The sequence below is a fragment of the Entelurus aequoreus genome, linkage group LG26 (genome assembly GCF_033978785.1).
Source record: "Entelurus aequoreus isolate RoL-2023_Sb linkage group LG26, RoL_Eaeq_v1.1, whole genome shotgun sequence".
Classification (NCBI taxonomy): Eukaryota; Metazoa; Chordata; class Actinopteri; order Syngnathiformes; family Syngnathidae; genus Entelurus; species Entelurus aequoreus.
In genome coordinates this window covers 1,954,374-1,981,570 of record NC_084756.1, presented here as the reverse complement: position 1 = coordinate 1,981,570, position 27,197 = coordinate 1,954,374, and the positions used below count along the sequence as shown (strand labels likewise).

General features: G+C 43.4%; 1 protein-coding gene across 1 annotated transcript in view; it reads right to left on the bottom strand.

Moving 5' to 3' along the window:
- The window catches only part of LOC133643350 (plexin-A2-like), a 302,471-nt gene that overhangs the window by 138,590 nt on the left and 136,684 nt on the right, over window positions 1-27,197 (bottom strand). Inside the window, exons 6-8 of the mRNA XM_062037842.1 lie at window positions 18,021-18,144; window positions 11,457-11,610; window positions 8,805-8,901 (exon numbers count right to left, since the gene is read on the bottom strand). Coding sequence (XP_061893826.1) covers window positions 8,805-8,901; window positions 11,457-11,610; window positions 18,021-18,144 — 375 coding nt within the window. The remainder of the gene's footprint in view (window positions 1-8,804; window positions 8,902-11,456; window positions 11,611-18,020; window positions 18,145-27,197) is intronic.

The window sequence follows — 27,197 nt, the reverse complement described above, 5'->3', positions numbered from 1 at the left end:
GAAGAGTGGATCGTTACTATGAAGCTACGCTGTTGTAACACTTGGCTTGGCATTGTCTTGCTGAAATAAGCAGGGGCGTCCATGATAACGTTGCATGGATGGCAACATACTGTATGTTGCTCCAAAACCTGTATGTACCTTTCAGCATTAATGGTGCCTTCACAGATGTGTAAGTTACCCATGTATTGGGGACTAATACACCCCCATACCATCACATATGCTGGCTTTTACACGTTTCGCCTATAACAGTCCGGCTGGCTGTTTTCCTCTTTGGTCCAGAGGATACGATGTCCACAGTTTCCAAAATCAATTTGAAATGTGGACTCGTCAGACCGTAGAACACTTTTCCACTTTGCATCAGTCCAACCTAAGATGAGCTTGGGCCCAGCGAAGCCGGCGGCGTTTCTGGGTGTTGTTGATAAATGGCTTTGGCTTTGCATAGTAGAGTTTTAACTTGCACTTACAGATGTAGCGACCAACTGTAGTTACTGATAGTGGTTTTCTGAAGTGTTGCTGCGCCCATGTGGTGATATCCTTTACACACTGATGTCGGTTCTTAATGCAGTACCGCCTGAGGGATCGAAGGTCACGGCCTTGCAGTTTACGTGCAGTGGTTTCTCCAGATTCTCTGAAGTTTTTAAATGGTGAAATCCCTAAATTTCTTGCAACAGCTCGTTGAGAAATGTCGTTCTTAAACTGTTCGACAATTTGCTCACGCATTTGTTGACAAAGTGGTGACCCTCGCCCCATCCTTGTTTGTGAATGACTGAGCATTTCATGGAAGCTGCTTTTATACCCAATCATGGCACCCACCTGTTCCCAATTAGCCTGTTCACCTGTAGGATGTTCCAAATAAGTGTTTGATGAGCATTCCTCAACTTTCTCAGTCTTTTTTGCCACTTGTGCCAGCTTTTTTTAAATATGTTGCAGGCATCAAATTCCAAATGAGCTAATATTTGTAAAAAAAATAACACAGTTTTCCAGTTCGAACGTTAAATATCTTGTCTTTGCAGTCTATTCAATTGAATATATGTTGAAAAGGATTTGCAAATCATTGTATTCTGTTTTTATTTACCATTTACACAACGTGCCAACTTCACTGGTTTTGGGTTTTGTATGTATATATGTATGTACATATGTGTATATATGTATCTATATATGTATGTATGTACATGTGTTAATATGTATGTATATACTGTATGTGTATATGTATGTATGTACATTTGTGTATGTATGTATATATATGTGTATATGTGTTTATGTCCATCCATCCATCCATTTTCTACCGCGTATTCCCTTCGGGTCGCGGGGGGCGCTGGAGCCTATCTCAGCTACAATCGGGTGGAAGGTGGGGTACACCCTGGACAAGTCGCCACCTCATTGCAGATGTGTTTATGTATGTTTGTATATTTGTACATGTATGTAAATTCATATACATTATATATATACACACACACACACATATGTACACACACAAAACACATAGGCTTGTACAGCCCTTTGAGACACTTGTGATTTAGGGCTATATAAATAAACATTGATTGATTGATTGATACACGTATAAGGACTTCAGTGATCTTCATGGAGGCCAGTGTTAACATGGATATATGCATCTAAGTGTAAAGAATACGTGTAGGAGAGAGCGAGATACTTTTCCCGTGCGTGTGGAGGTGAGGTAATTATAGTCCAGAAGTGGCAGGGAGCAGCAAAGTCAGGATCATTAATTAGCGGGGTGACGTGATGCTGCAGGTGAAGAGGCGCAGAAGTCAGGAACCGCGTTGTTCTTGCAAGATTCATCAGAGTAGTTGGCAGGGTCGCTAATGAAGGCCGTATATGTATGACCAGCTTCCAACTGCTCCCACTAATGACTTAATTGGGTGCACTCCTGTATTTATGTGGCAGTCAAAGAGCCGTTAGCATCGGTGCTGCACTGTGGGCTCATATGACTGTGAATGCCGCCATCAATCAAACGCCCCACCTCCATTTTTGTGGACGCCAGAATTCAGAGATGACGTGCTGGTGGCTCAGGATCATTCGCTGGACAGGGAAATGTCCAATGTAATGGACGTCATAAACCGCCAACAACGATGCAACATTAGGTAGTGGGACAGGAGGACACAAATGTTAGCAACACTAGCATAGCTGTGTTAGCAACACTGCTAACATTGCAGCACAGGTGTCAAACTCAATGCTCGGGGACCAAATCTGGCCCACCACAAGATTTATAGTGGCCCGCCAAGTCATTGTATGTGGCCCACCACATAAGTTTTTGTTACCCCCTGCATCATTTTATGTTACTGTAGAGGTGCCGTCTAGTGGGTTCTTCGGACCACCACACACTGCCAGGAGAGCCCAGAATTCAGGGTATAACACTGTTTTATTTTCATAACAACCAATAGGCTTCTGCTTTCCAGCACAATGTCTTTTCCTCTTTCGTCCGCTCATCAGCACCTCCAACTCCAACTATTCGTCTCATACCGGCTGCTGCTCATAAAGGCGACAGGTGATTAGATAACAAGGCCCACCTGGGCCATCCACTCACCTGTCACTGTCTTCGAGGCCGGTTCTTGCACACCCCGTTCCGCGGCAGGCCCGCAGGCCACGCCCCCCTCCACAATTACCTTCTGCATCATTTAATGTGGCCTGTCGCATCATTTTATGTTGCACGCTGCATCATTTTATTATACCCACTGCATCATTTAACGTGGCCTGCTGCATCATTTTATGTTACCCCTGCATCATTTTTGTTACTACCTGCATCATTTTATGTTACCCCCTGCATCATTTTATGTTACCACCTGCATTATTTTATGTTACCACCTGCATTATTTATGTTACCCCTTGCATCATTTTATGTTACCACCTGTATTATTTTATGTTACCCCCTGCATCATTTTGATACCCCCTGCCTCATTTATGTTACCCCCTGCATCATTTTTATTACCACCTGCATTATTTTATGTTACCCCTTGCATCATTTTATGTTACCACCTGTATTATTTTATGTTACTCCTGCATCATTTTGATACTCCTTGCATCATTTTATGTTACCCACCTGCATCATTTTTGTTACCACCTGCATTATTTTATGTTACCCCCTGCATCATTTTATGTTACCACTTGCATTATTTTATGTTACCCTACACCATTTTACGTGGCCCGCCTCATCATTTAAATAGCCCCCCGCATCGCTTTCTGTGTCCCGCTGCATCATTTTAGGTGGCCCCCTGCATCATTTCATGTTACCCCCTCCATCATTTTATGTGGCCCGCTGCTTCATTTAATGTGGCCCGCTGCTTCATTTAATGTGGCCCACCGCATCATTTTGTTACCACCTGCATTTTTTACGCGGCCCGCCGCTTCATTTTACGTAGTCCACCACTTCATTTTATGTTATTCCCTGCATCATTTTATGTTACCACCTACATCATTTTACCTGGCCCACCACGTCATTTAAATAGCCTGCCGCATCGTTTTATGTAGTCCCTCCGCATCATTTTATGTGTCCCGCTGCATCATTTGGCCCCTGCATTATTTTGTAGGTGGCCCGCCGCATAATTTTATGTTATTCCCTGCATCATTTTACGTGGCCCGTCGACTCATTTTATGTTACCACCTGCATCATTTTACGTCGCCCGCCACATCATTTAAATGGCATGTTGCATCGTTTTATGTTTCCCCCCGCATTGTTTTATGTGTCCCTCCGTTTCATTTTAGGTGGCCCCCTGCATCATTTTATGTGGCCCACCGCTTAATTTTATGTTACCCCTGCATCATTTTACGTCACCCACCACATCGTTTTATGTTCCCCCCGCATCGTTTTATGTTACCCCCTGCATCATCTTATGTTATTCCCTGCATCATTTTGTGGCCCGCTGTTTAATTTTACGTGGCCCGCCGCTTCATTTTATGTTACCCCCTCCATCATTTTATGTTATTCCCTACATCATTTTACGTGGCCCGCCACATCATTTAAATAACCTGCCGCATCGTTTTAATTTTAAAAGTGGCCCACCGCTTAATTGAATGTTACCCCTTGCATAATTTTATGTTATTCCCTGCATCATTTTATGTGGCCCGCCGCTGCATTTTATGTTACCACCTGCATTTTTTTTAGGCAGCCTGCTGGATCATTTTATGTTATTCCCTGCATCATTTTATGTTACCCCCTACATCATTTTACGTGGCCCGCCACATCATTTAAATGACCTGCCGCATCGTTTTATGTTCCCCCTGTGTTGTTTTATGTGTCCCGCCGTATCATTTTAATTGCCCCCTGCATCATTTTAGGTGGGCCGCCGTTTCATTTCATTCCCTGCATCATTTTATGTGGCTTGCCGTTTCATTTAAATGTGGCCCGCCGCATCATTTTATGTGTCCCGACACATAATTCGGGTGGCCCTCTACATCATTTTATGTGGCCCGCCGCTTCATTTTATGTTATTAACTGCATCATTTTACGTGTCCCGCAGTTTAATTTATCTTGGCCTGTCGCTTCATTTTCTGTTACCCCCTGCATCATTTTATATGGCCCGCCACTTCATTTAAAGTGGCCCGCCATTTCATTTAAATGTGGTCCACCGCATCATTTCCTGCATCATTTTATGTTTTTCCCCTTCATTTAAATGTGGCCCGCCGAATCATTTTCTGTTACCTCCTGCATCATTTTATTTGTCCCCCTACATTTTTTTCTGATACCCACTGCATAATTTATATGGCCCGCCGCAACATTTAACGTGGCCCCCTGCATCATTTAATGTGGCCCGCCGCTTCATTTAAAGTGGTCTGCCACTTCATTCCCTGCATCATTTTATGTGGCCCGTCGCTTCATTTTCTGTTACCTCCTGCATCATTTTATGTGTCCCGCCACATAATTTGTGTGGCCCCCTGCATCATTTTACACGGCCCGCCACTTCATTTTATGTTATTCCCTGCATCATTTTACGTGTCCCGCCGTTTAATTTAATGTGGCCTGACGCTTCATTTTCTGTTACCCCCTGCATCATTTTATATGGCCCGCCGCTTAATTTAAAGTGGCCCGCCGTTTCATTTAAAGTGGCCCGCTGCATCATTTCCTGCATCATTTTATGTCTTTCCGCTTCATTTAAATGTGGCCCGCCAATTAATTTTCTGTTACCTCCTGCATCATTTTATTTGTCCCGCCACATTATTTTCTGATACCCCCTGCATCATTTTACATGACCCGCCGCATCATTTAATGTGGCCCGCCGCTTCATTTAACGTGGTCCGCCACTTCATTCCCTGCATAATTTTATGTGGCTTGCCGTTTCATTTAAATGTAGCCCGCCGATTCATTTTCTGTTACCTCCTGCATCATTTTATGTGTCCCGCCCCATTATTTGTGTGGCCCCCTGCATCATTTTATGTGTCCCGTCATATAATTTTATCTTGCCCGCCGTCTCATTTATGTGGCCTGCCACATCATTTCAAATGGACCACCACATCATTTTGCGTAGCCTGCCGCATCATTTTATGTGATGTGCCAAATTAATTTGTGTGACCCGCCAACATGATTTATGTGGCCTGCAAAAAAAAAGGCTGGAAATAATAAATACATTTCTGATAAATGCATGTAAAATTATTTCAGTTTTGACTTCAGCAAATATATGAAATATTGAGGTTTGATTGTTAATGAAGTGTACATAATGCATTATACTTACCTTTTTTATTTATTCATTTGTATTATTATTTAAAAAAAATAATGTTTTATTTTTTGGTACAATCTGCAATATAGACTCAATATTGGTTCGCCTGTTTAATGCTAATCAACTTGTCTGCTACCTTCTATCCAAATGAGAACCAATAATAGAATTGATAAAGAAGCGAACAGTTCAGCAGAATTGAAAGTGGAATCGGAATGGTAAAAATCTTACCAAGTCCAGTCCCTCCGAGCACGATGCAACATTTAAATGACACTGTTTCAAACACCCGCCAGGTATTTGAACATCTCTCATCTTACAACAAACACAATTATCAAACGCTGCGCCTCGGGGAAAGTTAGGTTAAAAAAAAAAAAGGTGCAGTTTCGTCTGATGATGTTCTATTCAGGGATGCGAGGAGTAAAGCTGCTCGGTCATGGATGCTGAGGCCCTCTTCTGTGGCGTGAACCTGCTGCAAAAGCTCCTCCTCTTGAACCGATCTAAGTGGTGCTCATAAATAACTCACTTTGTTCTGTTAGCTCACAGGTGTCAAACTCAAGGCCCGGGGGGCCAGATGTGGCCCGCCACTTCATTTCATTTGGCCCTTGAAAGCCTGGAAATAATATGTATCAATAAAGTACAGTAACTTTTCTCACTAAATGTATTCTTTCTTTCTATTTTGGGGGGGAAAAAAATATGTACTCCATGTAATTGTGAGAATGCTCCAAAGCATTCACACATTTGCTTTTTTACACCAAAATTCATCTATCTATTCTTTTTATTCTCCAGATTTTGGAGCACTCTACCTTCCACATTGTTCACCCAATTCAAACCGTTCCAACTTAAAACTGTTCAGCCTATTCGGGAATCGCAGGCTTTCCCTTGACAAATTCCAAAAATTCCCACATTTCCCAGAATTCCAGGTTTTCCGGGACATTTTTCAAACTTCCACCATTTCCACATTTTTCAACTGATTCAAACCATTCCACCTTCAACACATTCCACCATCCTGGAAATTTAAACCACCTTTTTTTTTCAAGTAAAAAGAAAAAATGCCAGGATTTTCCAGAATTTCTAGTTTTCCAAAGCCCTATTTCCACTCTTGTTTCTGGCGACTACTCCTTCCACATTTTTCAACGCATTTCAACCGATCCACCGTTAAAACATTCCTCTTACTTAGGACAAAAAACAAAGTTGTTTTTTGAACTGGAAAAAATCCTGGTTTTCCTGAAATTCTAGGAATTCCGTAATACCGTGTCTGAAATAAAATGTTACTTCTTTAACATTCCTCGACCAATTTGAAAAATTCTAACAACCATTTCAACTCATTCAGACCATTGAAGTGGTTTACCATTTTGAAAAAAATTCCCACTTTTCCCAAAATTCCCAAATTGTTTGGAAATCCCCATTGAAATCACTGGGACATTCTTCAAAGTTCCACAACTCCCACATTTTTCATCTGATTCAGACCGTTACAACTTCAAAATATTCAGCCTGTTCAAAAGCGTGTGCAATACTTTAACAATTCTAAAAAAAATTCCAGGATATCAGTTCAACTTCACCATTGAAGCATTCACTTGAAATTCCTTCAGGAATTGCCTCGTTCAGTTGCAAATTATGTTAAGTTAAATATTGTCTGATTATACAAAAATATACTATCAAACGTTCAAACAATTTTTTAAATAGAAATAAATAGTAATAATAATGAGTTCAAAGCAAGTTATCCATCAAATTGTGCAATGAAAAAATATGGTAAAATTGTGAAATTTACTGTTTTTTACAGCATTTTTCTCTAAATGAAAAAAAACAGTACTTTTTTTACTGTAAAAAACTGTGGTGCCGTTTTGGCATTTACAGTAATACAAAAAAATACAAAAAATTGGCAGCTCAGGTGCCAAAATTTTACTGTAAAATTGCAGTTTTTTTATTTACAGTAAAAAAAAACTAATGTAAATTTTACAGTAAAATTCTGGCAACTGAGTTGCCTTTTTTTTAATTTTTTTTCTACCATTTTTTACCATAGAAACAACAGTACTGTTTTTCCATGTACAGTATTATACACTACATTTTGAGGTGAAATTATTGCAACTTAACATATGTTTTTTACATTTTGGTTAAAAGAAATATACTAATAAAATGCATTAAAAAATTAAATTGTGTAATAATAGTATTCACTGTTAGAAGTGGCCCTCTGGGGCCAAACATAACTGTGACGAGGCCCTCAGTGAAAACAAATTTGACACTTTGGTTGTAAGCTGGTAAGAGCCGAGTTCAAATCCAAACAAACCGTCTGTGACAAATAGTTTGTATCGGACATTTTCTCATCAAAAATTGTATTTCTTAGATTTATTTGAAAGTGTGAGCATTTCCAAAGGAGAGGTCACGTTTATAGCAAAGTATGTAAGGAGAGAGATGCGTTATTGTTTATACACTGAATACAAGGTGGAGGGGAGGGACTAGGCATAGTTTGGAGGGGGGGAGAGAGCGTTATTGTTTATACACTGAATACAAGGTGGGAGGGGAGGGAGTAGTCTCAGTTTAGAGGGGGGAGAAAGCGATGTTGTTTTACACAATGAATACAAGGTGGAGGGGAGGGAGTAAGCTCAGTTTGGAGGGGGGAGAGAGCATTATTGTTTATACACTGAATACAAGGTGGAGGGTAGGGAGTAGGCTCAGTTTGGAGTGGGAGAGAGCATTATTGTTTATACACTGAATACAAGGTGGAGAGGAGGGAGTAGGCTCAGTTTGGAGGGGGGAGAGAGAATTATTGTTTATACACTGAATACAAGGTGGAGGGGAGGGAGTAGGCTCAGTTTGGAGGGGGCGGAGAGCATATGACGCAACTCAGTAAAGATAATGGTTCACTGGTAACTGGAAAGAAGAAGTCAACACTTTCAAATGAGAAAACGAGAAGGCAGAAAATGTGCTTTTCACAGAAATCTTGCAGTTTGTGATGGAATAGTGCAAGGACACATCAGTGTTTTCCATCCCAGCATCATGTTGACTTAAATGGAAGCTGACAGATGCATTTAGCTACAGAGTTTATCTAAGAGCTTCATCTTAAGAGCGGCTGTAAGCATCAGTACATCAGTGCCCTAAATTAACTTGTCTACTCTCCTTCAGTGCGTTTCCCACCAGACTCACATTTGATGTGTGCTGCAGTTGTAGAACTTCACCTCCGTGCTGGCGACCATTCGACCCGTCTCCTCGGAGTTCAGTCGCAGCTCCACGCCGGCCCAGTCTGGCGGGGGAGGGAGGGAGGGAGGGAGGCATCAAACATACGGAAAGCGGCGCCAGAGGTGAGAAGCAGACGGCATGAAAGGGACGAACAAATGAGGGAAAACAGAGGGGTCCAAATGAGACACAAAATGTCCGCAGGTTTATCTCGCCGCTATAAAGAGCCACCTGGCGTCTGGCGCTCGGCGAGAACTTCAGAGGATTACTGCACTCAAAGGAGACAAACTAGTTGCATATTAAAGACAACATCTTTGCTCATGTCTCCAGTATTAATATCCTGTTTGGAAGTGTGGATTCAGCAAGACATGCTCACAGACATGCCCCCAAGTCAACCCAAGTTAGCATTTTTACGCTCCATTAAAGTTTGCGCTTATTTGTCACTACTCGCCACGCACGTGTGTGTGATGTCGTTACATGTCTCCTTTGAGGCGCTTTGTCGACGCTACAGCAGTAACCTTGTTATCTCCTCGTTCTGGTGAAGGTGACCTTTTAAAATCCGGATCTAAAGCTCAGAGAGTGCAACGTCAACACAACACCCCGTGATATACCGTAATTTCCGGACTATAAGCCGCACCTGACTATAAGCCGCACCAGCTAAATTTAGGGGAAAATACAGATTGCTCCATATATAAGCCGCACCCGACTATAAGCCGCAGGGTTTTGATGTGTAATTACCGTAGTATATTGGGGTTCCTGCTACCACGGAGGGGATTGTCGGGACAGCGATGACTGTTTGGGAACGCAAAGCGTCCCATTTATTAACAATAAATCTTTCAATCATTCAATCAAACTTTCACATCTTTGACATGGCGAACAGCATTCGTGCAGAGTACAAATAATACAACGGTGCAAAGTAATACAAAGTGCTCGCCTGTACGTTATCAAAATAACCAGCCTACCGGTATATAAAAAGTCAGTCTTTAATCATTGTGTCATTGTCTTCCTCCTGCGTACTAAAACCACCGAAATCCTCTTCGTCGGTGCCGGAGAAGAACAGGCCGTAAATAAGCCGCACCCTTGTATAAGCCACAGGGACCAGAACGAGGGGAAAAAGTAGCGGCTTATAGTCCGGAAATTACGGTAATAATTACTAACTCTGCAAGGGGCCTCATATGGTCCCACTCTTTGCGGTTCACCTGACACATGAAACGTGACAAATTTGGGGCTGCACTATCCACTTTAGCCAAAAGATTGCGGTAGAGTTTCAACTACCGTAAAATGTGTTTTGTGGCAATTCCAGCATTGACCGCAGCGTCAGTTGCTGTGTGGTGTGGCGCTGCCCATCATTTTCAGCAGACTGCATTGCATATGCTACCCTTTTTTTTGCTGCAGCTGTTACATATACTGTAATATTGTACATGGTAATTGGGATTTGTAAAATATTGTATATAAGATATAAAAATATAATATAATATACAATTATAATATATCAGTATATATTTGTGGGGGAAGGTGTGGCCAGCGCTGCCTGCAGGAGCAAAGGTCACCGCCTCTGTCCATGGTGCTGAGGACAGAGCACCATCAGACGGGGGCGTGGCAGTGCTGACGAGGAGACACAGCTGGCAGGTGATTAGATTTCACCGGTGGTACGTGTTAATCTAATCATCTGTTGTCTTTAACAGTAAGCGGCCGGGAGCAGGAGGAGAGAGAGGATACGGACGTGGCTGAAAAGTTGCGTCCCGCTGAAGAGAAAACTCGTGATAAAATCTATGTTCAGTAAAACTTGGTTCAACTTTGCACGCCTGGCTCCTGTGAAGTGTGTTCCACAATATTGTATACTCTGTATACAGTATAATATGTAATATATTAAATATATGTTATATTTTATATTGCTACTATGGTGCGATTTTAGTCTACTTTATACCTTTTTGTTTTCGCCCTCTTTTTGTGCCCTTGTGTGCATTATCCTTTCCATCCTTTGTAACTGAGCTACTGTGTGGAACAATTTCCCTTGTGGATCAGTAAAGTTTGTCGAAGTCTAAGTCTAAAATCCCTCTTCCTCTCACGTAAGATCCACCCAGGAACGGGGGCCATATGAATCCATTCCCTACTGATCCAAATACCAAGTGCTAAACAGCATGTGCAAACTTGAGACGGACCGATTATCATATGCGGATATTTGGCATTTTGACATACAGTATATCGGTATCCGCCTATTTTTATTTATTTTTTTACAGATATACTTTATGTACACATTAAATACCAGTATTTCGAATTTAATAAAGAATTAGTGAAGTAAATTATAATAACTACGTTTGCTTTGCTCACATGAACTTGTAAAAACTTTGTTTTGCCGGGAATTCCAGTTTTTGTCCTTGTTTTCCTTGACTCTTCCTCTCATTCTTCTCTCGCAACTGCAGCCGGTCGCACGACAAGCCTCCGTTGTGGCGTTGTTTCGCTTCTGTTACGCATCCAGAAGACATTTGTGATTGAGGACTGCATTAGTACATTTTATTGATTGATTGATTGATAGGAATCTGGGGTTAAACTGCCAGGTGCACTTCATCCCTCCATTTATATGGTTCATTGATTAAAACCACCCCGATAATTGACACCCACCTTGTCCTTCCGGTATCAGAGGGACCTCCTTTCCGGCTGGGGACAGACACATGACCCTGTTCCCGTTGACGTGGCCCTCCACCTGGGCCTGGTCCCCAAACGAACAGGTGATGCCGGCGGAAAGATCTGGAACGTTGTTCACCTCCAGCAGAAGCTACAGTCAGGGGGAGATGCACCTGGGTTAGTTGCAATCAGCTGGTCTTGCAGGAGACAAGTCGAGTTGATTGAAGGTCAGGTGACAGGAAGAAGATACTGAGCTTGTCGTCAAGATGCATGGCTGATAAAGTTTTTCTAGGGAATAACACTTTGCAGAATGTGTGTGATGGAGGCAATCTACACTACAAGGAATATTATGGCTGCAAACGTGTTTAAAAGGGAACTGCACTTTATTTTGGAATGTTGCCTATCATTCACAATTATTGTGAGAGACAAGGAGACAAGAGGTCCTTTTTTTTTTTTTCCTTTCTTTTAACTTGTAAAAGTCGGCTCGTTTTTCCACCTCTAAATCACTTTAAAAATGCTTTCAAAAAGCGTCAACATTACTTTATTTTAGGGCTGGGTGATATATCGATATACTTGATTTATCGCGGGTTTGTCTCTGTGCGATATAGAAAATGACTATATCGTGATATTCGAGTATACGTTCTCACGCAGTTGCTTTTAGCTGCGGGGCGTTAAACTGCATGCGTTTCTCACTCTTTCCTGTCTCTCCTTCTCACAGAGACTTTAAATCAAGCGCACCTTATTACATACGTCACATACTGTCACGTGAGCAATGTCACACGCTTCCGCGGAGCGAGAGGTAGCGACATGGTAACGTTAGCTGTGATGCTAACAGCTAACAGTGTGGTTTGAGTGGTAATACGAGAGAAAGAAGGTGCGAATCTGGTAACAAATGGAGGAATAATTCATTCCCAATTCATTCCATCGTCTGACGGTGGTTTGGCTTCAAGAGGGAATATGTCTTTACATGTCAACATCTCTGTTTGGTGCCATACCAACTAAATGCCGAAGCAACTATTTCCACATCAACGCCGTAGGACATATACTATTTGATATGCAGCTCATTTTTATGTGACACTTATTGAAATATCTTGTGTGTCATCATGCACAAAAGTGCACTTATAGCTTGTTTTAAAATGTCTCTGACAATCTTGCACTTTCTGTTTTGGAAATGACATGAATGTTTGTGCCACTGCTTAATAAGTGTTTAATAAATACAGTTTTGCTAAATTGACTTAGTTGTGATTTCCCTCTCTGCATGAAAGTTTCAAATAAGCATATATTAATGCAGTATGAACAATAATGTTTTAATGTAGACACATAGAATCATCATACTGCTGTGATCATATGTGTTCATTCAAGGCTAAGGCAAAATATCGAGATATATATCGTGTATCGCAATATGGCCTAAAAATATCGAGATATTAAAAAAAGGCCATATCGCCCAGCCCTACTTCATTTACGTTATGTAACTTGTATAATAAGTTATAATATCGGCCTGCCGATATTATCGGCCGATAAAAGCTTTAAAATGTAACATCGGAAATTATCGGTATCGGTTTTCACCTCCCGATTTTCCCGGGAGACTCCCAAATTTCAGTGCCCCTCCCGAAAATCTCCCGGGGCAACCATTCTCCCGATTTCCACCCGGACAACATTATTGGGGGCGTGCCTTAAAGGCACTGCCTTTAGCGTCATCTACAACCTGTCGTCACGTCCGCTTTTCTCCATACAAACAGCATGCCGGCCCAGTCACATAATGTATGCGGCTTTTACACACACACACAAGTGAATGCAAGGCATACTTGATCAACAGCCATACAGGTCACACTGAGGGTGGGCGTATAAACAACTTTAACACTGTTACAAATATGCGCCGCACTGTGAACCCACACTAAACAAGAATGACAAACACATTTCGGGAGAACATCCGCACCGTAACACAACATAAACACAACAGAACAAATACCCAGAACCCCTTGCAGCACTAAATCTTCCGGGACGCTACAATATACACCCCCCGCTACCACCAAACCCCGCCCAACTTAACACCGCCCCTCAACCCCTCAACCCCGACCCCCTCCATCTCCCGAATTCGGAGGTTTCAAGGTTGGCAAGTATGCTCTAGTATACTCTGGACTGAAGCTGTGTGCCTTTATTGTTTTTGTAGCTGTTGTTTTGAGGCATGTTTAAAAAAAATAAAAAATAATGCACTTTGTGAAAGTCAAAGTAGAGTATTTCCCATAGTTGTAATGGGTATCAGGATTATCTCAGGGAGAGCATGTCCCAAATTCCAAGCTGCTGTTTTGAGGCATGTTAAAAAAAATAATGCACTTTGTGACTTTAATAATAAATATGGCAGTGCCATGTTGGCATTTTTTTCCATAACTGGAGTTGAAGTTGTTCTCTTATTTTGGAAAACCTTGTTTTTGATTGATTGATTGATTGAAACTTGTATTAGTAGATTGCACAGTACAGTACATATTCCGTACAATTGACCACTAAATGGTAACACCCCAATTGTCATGTCTGTTCATGTTTTTGTTTTGGCCATGTGTTTGTTTGTTTTTTACTCTTTTTAGTTCCTGGTTGCACTTCCTTGTTTGTTCGTTTCCATAGCAACTCATTAGTTTTCACCTGTCCTGTCACGCACCTGCTTCACGTTTTGAGTCACGCACCTGTTTTCACTGATCATGTCACTATTTAAATCTGTCTGTTTCTGTTGTTCGTCCTGGCGACCTCGCACTTTTTCATCCCTCTACTTCATGTCGTGTTCACAGTTCTTTGCCAAGTAAGTTTTTGTTTATTAATGCCACAGTTTGTGTTTTTGTTTTATTGTTCATAGTTTCTGCCTTTGTGCAAGTTTTGTTTTCATAGTCAAGTTTTTACCTCCGCTGTGAGCGCTTTTTGTTTATTCCTTTTTTATTGTTAAAATTAAACATGTATTTAAATTTACGTCTTGCACGCGCCAATTTTCCCTTGCCTTCTGGGAGAACAAACCACGCCATAGACCCAGTCATGACAGTAGGTCGCCAGCATAAAAATTATCCCGCACGAAAATTGGACGCTTTTGACGAGGCTTCTTGGGCGGTCCTGCGCGTGATGGAGGAGGAAACGCTGCGCTTCTCCTCCATGGAGCACAGAGACATGATGTGGGGGCCAGATGGAAGACTGGTGCCATTGTGCTCCATTTGGTGCGAGGAAGCGGACCAAGACTTCCGAAAGACTTCCGCGAGCCGGCAGGACACGCCGCTCCCACAAGCCCCTCCCCCTCCGGGCGGAAGCAAGCCACAGGCAGCCCGGCTTCCCCAGGATGACATCACAGACCAGGATTTTTTTTTCTGAATTATTTTTCTTTTGATCATCCGCCTCCAACCAAAGACTCTAAAAACATGATAAGACATTACCAGGACATGTTTTTATTAATCAGATCCTGTCAAGCCAAGCCACCCAAATTTCATGCCCCGCCCCCCAAGACTCAAGCCACGCCCACATCACAACAGGTTTCTTTTTTTTCACCCACTCAATCACATGTAGAAAAAAAAGGACATTTTGGACAATTTAGAGGGGAGGATTCTGCCCCCCTCCTGACCTCCCTCCACCCACCCCAAAACACGGTTCCAGACCGCGGGGAGCGCGTCTGGGATCCGCTCCTTGAGGGGGGGGCTAGGGCTGGGAATTGTTCAGGTGGGGTGGGTCAGCATCGCCATGCCAAGCCACAGCCTCCAGCTCGGCCACCACCACCAGTCTTTCGTCACGCCAAGCCACAGCCTCCAGCACGACCACCACCACCAGTCTTTCGTCACGCCAAGCCACAGCCTCCAGCACGACCACCACCACCAGTCTTTCGTCACGCCAAGCCACAGCCTCCACCACGACCACCACCACCAGTCTTTCGTCACGCCAAGCCACAGCCTCCAGCAAGACCACCACCACCAGTCTTTTGGCCTGCCAAGCCGCAACCCCCAGCTAGGCCACCTCCACATGCTCCACGCCCTGCTCCAAGGCGATCAACGGGCCCAGCTCCACGCCAAGCGCCACTAGTCGCAGCTCCACGCCAAGCGCCACCAGTCCCAGCTCCACGCCAAGCGCCACCAGTCGCAGCTCCACGCCGCCAAGTGCCGCCAGTAGTAGCACCACGACAAGCTCCGTTACCTGCTCCACGACGCCAAGTGCCGCCAGTCGCAGCTTCACGACACCAAGTGCCGCCAGTCGCAGCTCCACGACGCCAAATGCCGCCAGTCGCAGCTCCACGACGCCAAGTGCCGCCAGTCGCAGCTCCACGACGCCAAGTGCCGCCAGTCGCAGCTCCACGACGCCAAGTGCCGCCAGTCGCAGCTCCACGCCAAGATCAAGACCCCCCACGCCAAGACCAAGACCCCTCAAGCCAAGTCCAAGACCCCTCAAGCCAAGTCCAAGACCAAGACCAAGCACCCCCAAGCCAAGACCAAGCACCCCCATGCCAAGACTCCCCAAGCCAAGACCAAGAACCGCCATGCCAAGACCAAGACCCTCCAAGTGACCAAGACCCTCCAAGTGACCAAGACCAAGACTCCCCACGCCAAGACCAAGACCCCTCAAGCCAAGTCCAAAACCCCTCAAGCCAAGTCCAAGATCAAGACCAAGACCAAGCACCCCCAAGCCAAGACCAAGCACCCCCATGCCAAGACTCCCCAAGCCAAGACCAAGAACCGCCATGCCAAGACCAAGACCCTCCAAGTGACCAAGACCCTCCAAGTGACCAAGACCAAGACCACCCACGCCAAGACCAAGACCCCCCACGCCAAGACCAAGACCCCCACGCCATGCTTCGCCGCCTGATGCGCCACGCCAAGCTTCGCCGCCTGACGCGCCACGCCAAGCTTCGCCGCCTGCCTTGATGACGACGCGCCTGCCTCCTCGTCTGCCACGGTTGTGGCCACTACCTGGTCGTCCGCCACGCCAGGTGCGCCCACCTGATCGTCGGCCACGCATGTGGCCCTTCCCGGGTCGCCCACCTCGCCTGTGGTGGCGGCGTTCCACTCGCCGCCGCCACATGACTATGCCTCGGTGGATTCGGGGCCACTTGGCCTGGCGACCCACCGCCATGTCCCCCTCCCGCCCTCCCATGACTCTTGATCCTGTTTTCTGTTTTTTTTGGACATCTGGGATCTGTCCGTAAGGGGGGGGGGTTCTGTCATGTCTGTTCATGTTTTTGTTTTGGCCATGTGTTTGTTTTTTTGACTCTTTTTAGTTCCTTGTTTGTTCGTTTCCATAGCAACTCATTAGTTTTCACCTGTCCTGTCACGCACCTTCTTCACGTTTTGAGTCACGCACCTGTTTTCACTGATCATGTCACTATTTAAATCTGTCTGTTTCTGTTGTTCGTCCTGGCGACCTCGCACTTTTTCATCCCTCTACTTCATGTCATGTTCACAGTTCTTTGCCAAGTAAGTTTTTGTTTATTAATGCCACAGTTTGTGTTTTTGTTTTATTGTTCATAGTTTCTGCCTTTGTGCAAGTTTTATTTTCATAGCCAAGTTTTTGTATTTCCGCCATTGTGCGCGCCTTTTGTTTATTCTTTTTTTGAGTTAATATTAAATCATGTTTCTTAATTCACGTCTTGCCCGTGCCAATTTTCCGTTGCCTTCCGGAGAAACAAAACCCAAGAACCAAGTCGTGACACCAATAAGTTTTTCAACTTGTTTAAGTCGGAGTCCACGTTAATCAATTCATGGTAAAGTTACATTGTTTGATCCAGCGGGGCATCACAACAAAATTAGGCATAATAATGTGTTAATTCCACGACTGTATATATCGGTATCGGTTGATATCGGAATCGGTAATTAAGAGTTGGAAAATATTGGAATATCGGATATCGGCAAAAAAGCCATTATCGGACATCTCTAAACTAAACTGTAGCAACATTGTTATTATAAGACTGAACACTGAGGAACTCTCTTTCTAGCGTACGTCGACATGCTACAGTATTAGCCGTAAAAGCTAGCTTCGGCAAGAGATAAGCTAGCTTCTACGTTAACACGAACCGCGTTTCAGTTTGTAATACACAACACAATGTGATAGGACATATACTTGGAGTGTGTATATTGTACATATTACATATTGTTATGAAGGTGTCTGTTACTGCATTATATATATTTATTTACAGTGTGTATATTGTACATATTAGATATTGTTATGAAGGTGTCTGTTACTGCATTATATATATATATATATATATATATATTTACAGTGTGTATATAGTACATATTACATTTTAGCCGCATCTTCCAAGCTTTAAAATCCTCCCCCAAAAAAGACATAGTGTATGTCTTTATGTCTCTCATAATGATTGTGAACGATAGGCAAAATTAAAAAAAAAAAAAAAGTGCAGTTAAGCTATCAAGTCAGACTCTGCCTGGGTAGTCTGGCAACCTGAATAAATAAAGGTGGATCCGATGTCAAGAAAACGACGTGTAGTGTACCGTAGCTGTAAAATGTTACTCATGGTGATTGCTAACATTTTTTTTTTTACTGTGAGCGACAAAACAGGAATGGCTGAAAGACGTAGAGCAGACTTGCCGGGACGCTGTGTGCTGACACAGCAATGCTATCGGGGTGAGCGATGACCTTCACGCAGCGGTCGATGCCGGTTGCGAAACGGTAGGCTTCGTCCGCCCTCGGACAGCGATCCCTCCTGGAGCACCTGTGGAGTAAAAGAATACAGAGTTCAGGGGAAAAAAATATGTCTTGGAGAGTCCTAACCTGTGTCCCGTGCCAGACCGGGTGTGACTCCTCCCTGTGCTGGTGGCCGCTGGAGGGCGTTAACACTGAGCATCAGACCGAGACCCGTTTGCTTCTCCCGTCACGTCTACACGGCCTTCTTTCATTTCCGTAATATCGCAAAAATTCGTTCCATTTTGTCCACCAGCGACACTGAGATCATTATTCATGCTTTCGTTACGTCTCGTCTCGATTACTGTAACGTATTATTTTCGGGTCTCCCTATGTCTAGCATTAAAAGATTACAGTTGGTACAAAATGAGGCTGCTAGACTTTTGACCAGAACAAGAACGTTTGATCATATTACGCCTATACTGGCTCATCTGCACTGGCTTCCTGTGCACTTAAGATGTGATTTTAAGGTTTTACTACTTACGTATAAAATACTACACAGTCTAGTTCCAGCCTATCTTGCCGATTGTATTGTACCATATGTCCCGACAAGAAATCTGCGTTCAAAGAACTCCGACTTATTAGTGATTCCCAGAGCCCAAAAAAAGTCTGCGGGCTATAGAGCGTTTTCTATTGGGGTTCCAGTACTATGGAATGCCCTCCCGGTAACAGTTAGAGATGCTACCTCAGTAGAAGGGGGGGTGGGGGGGGGGGGGGGGTCACCCACATCTGCGGTCCCCCCCCCACATCTGCGGTCCTCTCCAAGGTTTCTCATAGTCATTCATATTGACATCCCACTGGGTTTTGAGTTTTTCCTTGCCCTTATGTGGGCTCTGAACCGAGGATGTCATTGTGGCTTGTGCAGCCCTTTGAGACACTTGTGATTTAGGGCTATATAAATAAACATTGATTAATTGATTGATTGATACACTGATATATCACTGCAAGTTCCTCTGACTTTATGGATGATCTTTTAATTTCCATCACATCTGTGTGTAAAGGATATCTTGTGACTAAGGAAGTGACAAGATTAAAATGTGACAATATTTCGTGTTAGAAGAAAAGAAGTCTCGCGGGCTATAGTATACCGTTAATTCTGGACTATAAACCGCTACTCTATTCCTACGCTTTGAAACACTTTTAAAACGGTAAGCCAAATGTATGGATTTTTCTTCGATGACGGCCAAAATGCAAATAATTCTAATTAAAGGGAGACTGAAATTGTGTGTTATTGTTTGTGCTACGGCGCCATCTTTTGGACGAGTTGGCGCACTGCATGTGCTGCTGGGTGAATGTGAATTCCAGCTGTTTAAAGCTTTGAACCCAAAGTAGAGTGTTGTTGCTTCCTCGAGTCGTCCATAGCGTTTCTACTCGTGTGGATTGTTCATTCATCACTCCAAGCAACATTTGTAAATTTTACAATATAACTAAAACAATTACTACTTACTAAACCGTCCAGCTGAGGATGAATGTCCCATAACAAGAAGATAGAGAAAAAGAAGAATCTTATCGACTACGGTTGGCACGGACTACAATGGCGCACATTTTTAGGATTTATGGAGATCCCAAATACACATCAGCAGGTACCAGAACATAAGAAAAATAGGTTTTGCATAATATTGCGAAACAAACCGCCAGATAATATGACTTACATTATACACACACCATAATAATACTCATATGTTAAAACACAGTACGTCTAACTATTGTAGCCGTAATGCGCCGACAATCCATCAAGCGGTGCTGCTTCATAGCTTACCACAGTCGTAATAAAATACTTTGACAGATTTTTTAGCGATTCGTGTAATGTTCTATATTCTAAATGAAACATCAAAGTTTTGGTGTTGCTTGCATATCTTGCAGTCTACACGTATCTCTTATGTGTGACTGCCATCTACTGTACACATTGATCATTACACCATGTACCAAATAAAATAGCTTTGAGATCGTTAAGCACAACAAGAATTATTCCGTACATTAGGCGTACCGGGTTATAAGGCGCACTGTGCATTTTTGAGAAAATGGAAGGATTTTAAAGTGCGCTTTATAGTCCGAAAATTCCGGCACAATACTGGCCTAGTGTGAGTGCCTCCTAAACCTTCATCTGTCTTCATATACACCCGGGTGTGTTCACTGGTTATTGTAAAGGAGTTCCTGGTGTACCTTGGTAAACCTCCCTCCCTAACACCTCTCGACTTTGCATTGAGTCGACAGCTCGGGCTTTTTCCTTTGATCCATTCAAGGATTACACAAAGCATACTGGGCAACAGCTTCCAACTTTGGGGAAGACCCTTCTTCCCGGCGCACAAAGCAAGGTATGTGTCTCCGAGTAATTCCTCCAGTTTTACAAACCCCAAAACCAGTGAAGTTGGCACGTTGTGTAAATGGTAAATAAAAACAGAATACAATGATTTGCAAATCCTTTTCAACCTATATTGAATTGAAAAGACTGCAAAAACAAGATATTTAACATTCGAACTGGAAAACTTTGGTATTTTTTGCAAATATTAGCTCATTTGGAATTTGATGCCTGCAACATGTTTCAAAAAGCTGGCACAAGTGGCAAAAAAGACTGAGAAAGTTGAGGAATGCTCATCAAACACTTATTTGGAACATCCCACAGGTGAAGGGGCTAATTGGGAACAGGTGGGTGCCATGATTGGGTATAAAACAGCTTCCATGAAAAGCTCAGTCATTGACAAACAAAGATGGGGTGAGGGTCACCACTTTGTGAACAAATTCCTGAGAAAATTGTGTACTAACAACATTTGTCAACGAGCTATTGCAAGGAATTTACGTATTTCACCATACACGCTCCGTAATATCATCAAAAGGTTCAGAGAATCTGGAAAACTCACTGCACAGTATGCAGGGAGGCTGAAAACCAACATTGAATGCCTGTGACCTTCAATCCCTTGATTGATCAATGCCCTGATTGGGTATAAAAGCAGCTTCCATGAAATGCTCAGTCATTCACAAACAAGAATGGGGCGAGGGTCACCACATAGTGAACAAATGCATAAAAAAATTGTCCAACAGTTTAAGACAACATTTCTCAACGAGCTATTGCAAGGAATTTAGGGATTTCACCATCTACAGTCCGTAATATCATAAAAGGTTCATAGAATCTGGAGAAATCACTGCACGGAAGCGATGATATTACGGACATTCGATCCCTCAGGCGGTACTGCATCAAAAAGTGACATCAGTGTGTAAAGGATATCACCACATGGGCTCAGGCACAATTCAGAAAACCACTGTCAGTAACTACAGCCAGTTTGTTGCTACATCTGTAAGTGCAAGTTAAAACTCTACTATGCAAAGCAAAAGCCATTTATCAACAACATCCAGAAACGCTGCAGGCTTTGCTGGGCCCGAGCTCATCTATGTTCTGTTCTGTGATTTGACGAGTCAACATTTCAAATTGTTTTTGGAGACAGTGGAGGAAAATAATTATCCGGATTGTTATTGGCGCAAAGTTCAAAAGCCAGCATCTGTGATGGTATGGGGGTGTATTAGTGCCCAAGACATGGGTAACTTACACATCTGTGAAGGCACCATTAATGCTGAAAGGTACATACAGGTTTTGGAGCAACATATGTTGCCATCTAAGCAACCCTGCTTATTTCAGCAAGACAATGCCAAGCCACATGTTACAACAGCGTGGCTTCATAGTAAAAGAGTGCGGGTACTAGACTGGCCTGCCTGTAGTCCAGACCTGTCTCCCATTGAAAATGTGTGGCGCATTATGAAGCCTAAAATACCACAACTGAGACCCCGGACTGTTGTACAACTTAAGCTGTACATCAAGCAAGAATGGGAAAGAATTCCACCTGAAAAGCTTCAAGAATGTGTCCTCAGTTCCCAAACGTTTACTGAGTGTTGTTAAAAGGAAAGGCCATGTAACACAGTGGTAAAAATGCCCCTTTGCCAACTTTTTTGCAATGTGTTGCTGCCATTAAATTGTAAGTTAATGATTATTTGCAAAAAATAACAACGTTTTCCAGTTCGAACGTTAAGTATCTTGTCTTTGCAGTCTATTTGTCGAAGGTGTGACAAGAGGTGTATCTCACACCTTAAGAAGCTGACTAAACAGAAACACAAGCATTGAAAAAACGTTTGCGTTGTAATGAGCTCAACGTGGTGTGGCTGCACGTGGTCGCCTTTTTACCGGCCAGACGCCTCTTGACGAGCTCTCAGGTGCTGCCGAGGGTGCTCAGAAAGCCTGGACGAGTCTGCTGTAATTACAGGAAGCGAGGAGGGCACAATGGAAAGACGCTGATTGCTTGATGCCGCTTCAGCTCCTTGAGGGAGGCTGGGAGGAGCGCCCAGCCGTCGCATTTTGACCACTCCTCAGCTGAAGTGCCGCCAGCACAATAGACTCTGTTTATTTCCCTTTTTTCATTCGGCAAGTTCTGTGTAATTGGGCCATTTGTTCCATTATCCGTGCCAGACCAGCCCCCTCGCCTCCCTCAGCAGGTGTCCATTAATCTATGGACAGAGCTCAAGCTGCACAAAAACTATGACTTCTCCCTTCGTGAAACCATGCATTATTGTTGGCGAAGTTAGGGCCTGATCTACTAAACGTGTGCACGTCTCTTTAGTGAGCAGAATAAGGCGTGCAATCCATTTAGCGTGTCTGTCTCCATGAATATGCTTAGTCATCGGAACGCCCGCAATACTGGGAGAAGATGCAAATACAATTATTCTGCACACGCAGCTTGATTTATCAAGACTACAACTCAACTGCCAGCGGCATTTTGCGTCTTTATTTAGCAAGTGCGTGCAAACTGACACAGTTACACACGCGCCTGTCAGAGAGGAGGCTCGATTGCGCAGAAATTGTGGAGTGTCAAAAATATAAAATATCTAATCAGCAATATCATTTTATAATTTTATAGCTGCTAAGTTTTATTCCGACTTAAGGGGCTGAATAGAACAAATTCAATAGATGCGTTTTTGTGTCTGCTGGCATTTTTAATGACGTTTGTTTCAAGATTCAAGATTATTTTTTGCATATAGAAGATATATTATTAACAAATCTACTTCTTGGAATATGCATTTTTTCTTCACATTCGCAGTTAGCGCCACAGCCTCTCCCATGAGCGCACTTTCACCTGGGTTTAAACGTAGATGCACCGCAGGACTTAAATACAACATACCTTAATTGTTTGAGGGGATTGTGTGAAAGCGTTAGCCTAGTTAACGTTTGGCTAACAACATGTTTCCTTTTATTTTTGTGGCAGGTCGTTTCAGGCATTGAGGGGTTATATTTTGTGGAGGAGGGCGTGGTTGGCGCGCCTGTTACAGCAATGGGGTGTGTCAGGACCGGCCTCTAAGCATAGCTGGCAGGTGATTGGATTACCCAGCTGGGGCTGATCATCCAATCACCTGCCATGCTTATCAGTTGCAGCCGGGGCCAAGCCACGAGATGGAGTTGGAGTTTGAGCCAGACAAGCCACACATGCGCCCGAGACCACGCCGCAAGACGGAGAGCAGCCGAAAGACTGAAAAGTTGCTGAAAAGAGTGCTGACCTGGCGCGTGTGCGCACAATAACAATATTATTGGACCTGACAACCGGGCTCTCAAAAAGGTCTGTCGCGATCAGGGGAACCCACAAGAAGGCAACCTCTACATATTTATATGCGTGTGTTTCAAGTGTGTTAAAGCTGCTTGCAAACAGATATTTGACAGATACGGAGCATTTAAGGCTCATTTGTATTAGCTCACTTGAAGGAACGTGTTGTGAGTGTTGTCCAGTGAAAGGTTGTACAAATGCTTTCAGGTTAAAATCCTGATGTACCGCTCACATGTCTCGGAAACACAAGCATTTTGCAAATGTTCGTATTAATGACAGGGCAGCCCGGTACCGCAGTGATTAGTGCTTGTGCTTCACAGTGAGAAGGTCCTAGGTTCGATTCCCAGGTTAGTGGTCTTTCTGTGTGGAGTCCAAAGACATGCACCTGGGAATAGGCTGATTGGCAACACTAAAATTGGCCTTAATTTGTTTTCAGTGAATTCCTGGCAACCACAACTGCTAGTACTCTATCGTAAATGTTATAGTTTTTTTGGTAAACAGGTTAACAATATATCTTTTTTTTTTCATAGTAAATTGTGGTAAGCAAAAACGGTTATCAGATTGACCGATTCAACATCAACATACCGTAATGTCCTATACATCCTAACTGTATTTTTCACGGTGAATTCCTGGCAACTACAGCTGCTGCGATTGTACCGTAAATTGTGCAGATTTTTTAATTTTTTTACAATTAAGTATTTTTACAGTAGATGATCAAATGTCTGTGTGGTAAAAGCCGCGGAGTACACGCAAAAACTTCATTTATAAAAGGCAGCACATGCAGTTTTAGCACAGTAGATCACACTCAACACGGCCATTAATAGTACACAGGATTTTATTGTTTGCATGCGCTTTTTAATAAGTTAAAGTTAAAGTACCAATGATTGTCACACACACACTAGGTGTGGCGAAATTATTCTTTGCATTTGACCCATCACCCTTGATCACCCCCTGGGAGGTGAGGGGAGCAGTGAGCAGCAGTGGTGGCCACGCCCGGGAATCATTTTTGGTGATTTAACCCCCTATTCCAACCCTTGATGCTGAGTGCCAAGCAGGGAGGTAATGGGTCCCATTTTTATAGTCTTTGGTATGACTTGGCCGGGGTTTGAACTCACAACCTACCGATCTCAGGGCGGACACTCTAACCACTAATTATGTATTCATTATTTGTATTAATGGATCAAAGGCTACTCAGTAAAAATGTCTATAGAAAGCCTGGACATGGCAGTGTTTGTGACTCACCCTAAAACAAAACTCAAATATTCCAAAACAAAATGCTCCCTGTTGTGTTGAATAGGTTTTTATATTCTATTTTGACCAGCTCAGTTTTTATGAAAAGCTTCTGAATTATACATTCAAACAAGCTCCACAAGGCCCTTTATACAACACAACTCTGTATTTTTTTCATTAATTTGATTTTTCTGGCTTTTTTCTCTGGCACTCATCGAAGGCGGACGCTCCCTTTCCCTCTCCCTCATCTCTCCTGCCCTGCTTGCTTCTTTGTTTTGTCTTGTCTTAACTTTCTTGTTTTGCTTTTTTTGCACTGCTCTCTAAAATCCAAACAATGGAATTGATCAACTTTCCTCTCAACGAAATTGACAAGATCTCAGGTTCGGGGGAACCTGCCTGTCTTGACGGAACGGTTGTTGCTGGACACACGATAGTCTCTTGGGAGAAGTGGAGGGTTGTGTACCTAGCGACCCTTTTAGTCGAGGATGTTGAAGATATCTACCTATTTGGGATCATGACAATAGGACATCTGCTGATTGAAGTAAGCGTTGCTCTGGTGTATCGACAAATTGGAAGACGCTGGCAGCCTTTCAAAGTACCCTAAAGCTGCCACAAATGATTGACGGATCCGAGCACAACTGTGGGCACTCAGACAATTGCGATTTTGGACTACACTGCAAACTTTGGCGACATCTTGAGAGACGCCGGCTGCTCTGACGGTGAAGTATAATGAATTTGGGGACCAGACATAGACAATTAAGACAAACAAACACAAACATTCTAATCTGGATTGTCTTCCCTGGCTGCAAGCGAATTGGCAAAGTGGCTACTTCGAGAGTCTCCCAGAGGACAGTGCAGTGAAGACACAAAACAAACTCCTTCCCTGTGTCTCAAGGACACACACCGGGTGTTGTTGACTTTTCTTGCGTTTGCGAGAGCACCAAGGTCAGGAAAAGACACACGCTGCAGGCTTACACACACATATGCATCCATGAAAAATATGCACGCCACACACACACATACCCTCTACCCCATCCCACGCCTTCATTTGCTTCACCCCCACGTGATATAACGGAACACGGAGCAGCGCCCCTAGTCGTCTCAAGTTTTATGTCGTAATTCGTATATGTGCTTTCCTATGGAGTTTTTTTTCTCTTAATAGGAACCCAGTCTGAAATGGACTTTTTTTTCCCCACTCATACTCCCCCAGCGTCTACCTTTTCCCCACCTTTTACGGGGCGCCTTAAATGGCGACCCATCACCGTTCCACTTCTGTTACCCCGTACAATGTTTGTCTAGTCTTCAACGGGTTTGAGCTGAAAATGACATTTTGTTGTACTTGTGCAATGACAATAAAGAACATACCATATACCATGGGTGGCCATATGCGGCCCGCCAGCGTCTTCAATTTGGCCTGCCGGACATCATGAGTTTAGTAAGGAAATTGGTTTGATTCATTTTAAAAGTCAATGTACATACTGGTGCTCTGTCGCCATCTCATGGACCACATGAGTAAATCAGGTCTTATGCTTTGAATGACATCAAGTGCAGCATTAACTTATATGACCCAATGCAAACAAACTTCCCTAGTCATGGTGCAAAAAAAAAACAAAAAAAACAGCCAACACAAAATGCCAACTATATTATAAAAAAACGTCCATGCACCATAAAAAATATTATAAATTACAGCCATTCATATCCATGGCAAAGCATGATGGGAAAAATGCTAATTACTAGATCCACACTTGTCGATCATTGGCGCATTTTAGCTGCTTGAAATTTGTGATTGATTACAAAACTTTAAGGAGGTCGTCACGGAAGTAAACAAGGTAGGAGTCAAACTTTCACATACTCTTAATATCCATCCATCCATTTTCTACCGATTGTCCCGTTCGGGGTCGTGGGGGTCCTGGAGCCTATCTCAGCTGCATTCGGGCGGTCAGCAAGGTACACTCTGGACAAGTCGCCACCTCATCGCAGGGCCAACACAGACAGACAACATTCACACTCACATTCACACTAGGGCCAATTTTAGTGTTACCAATCAACCTAACCTATCCCCAGGTGCATGTCTTTGGAGGTGGGAGGAAACCGGAGTACCTGGAGGGAACCCACGCAGTCACGGGGAGAACATGCAAACTGCACACAGAAAGATCTCGAGCCCAGGATTGAACCGAGGACCTTCGTATTGTGAGGCACACGCACAAAACCCCTTTGTCACTGTGCTGCCCACTCTTAATATCCAGTTATATTAATTATACATCCATTATATTAA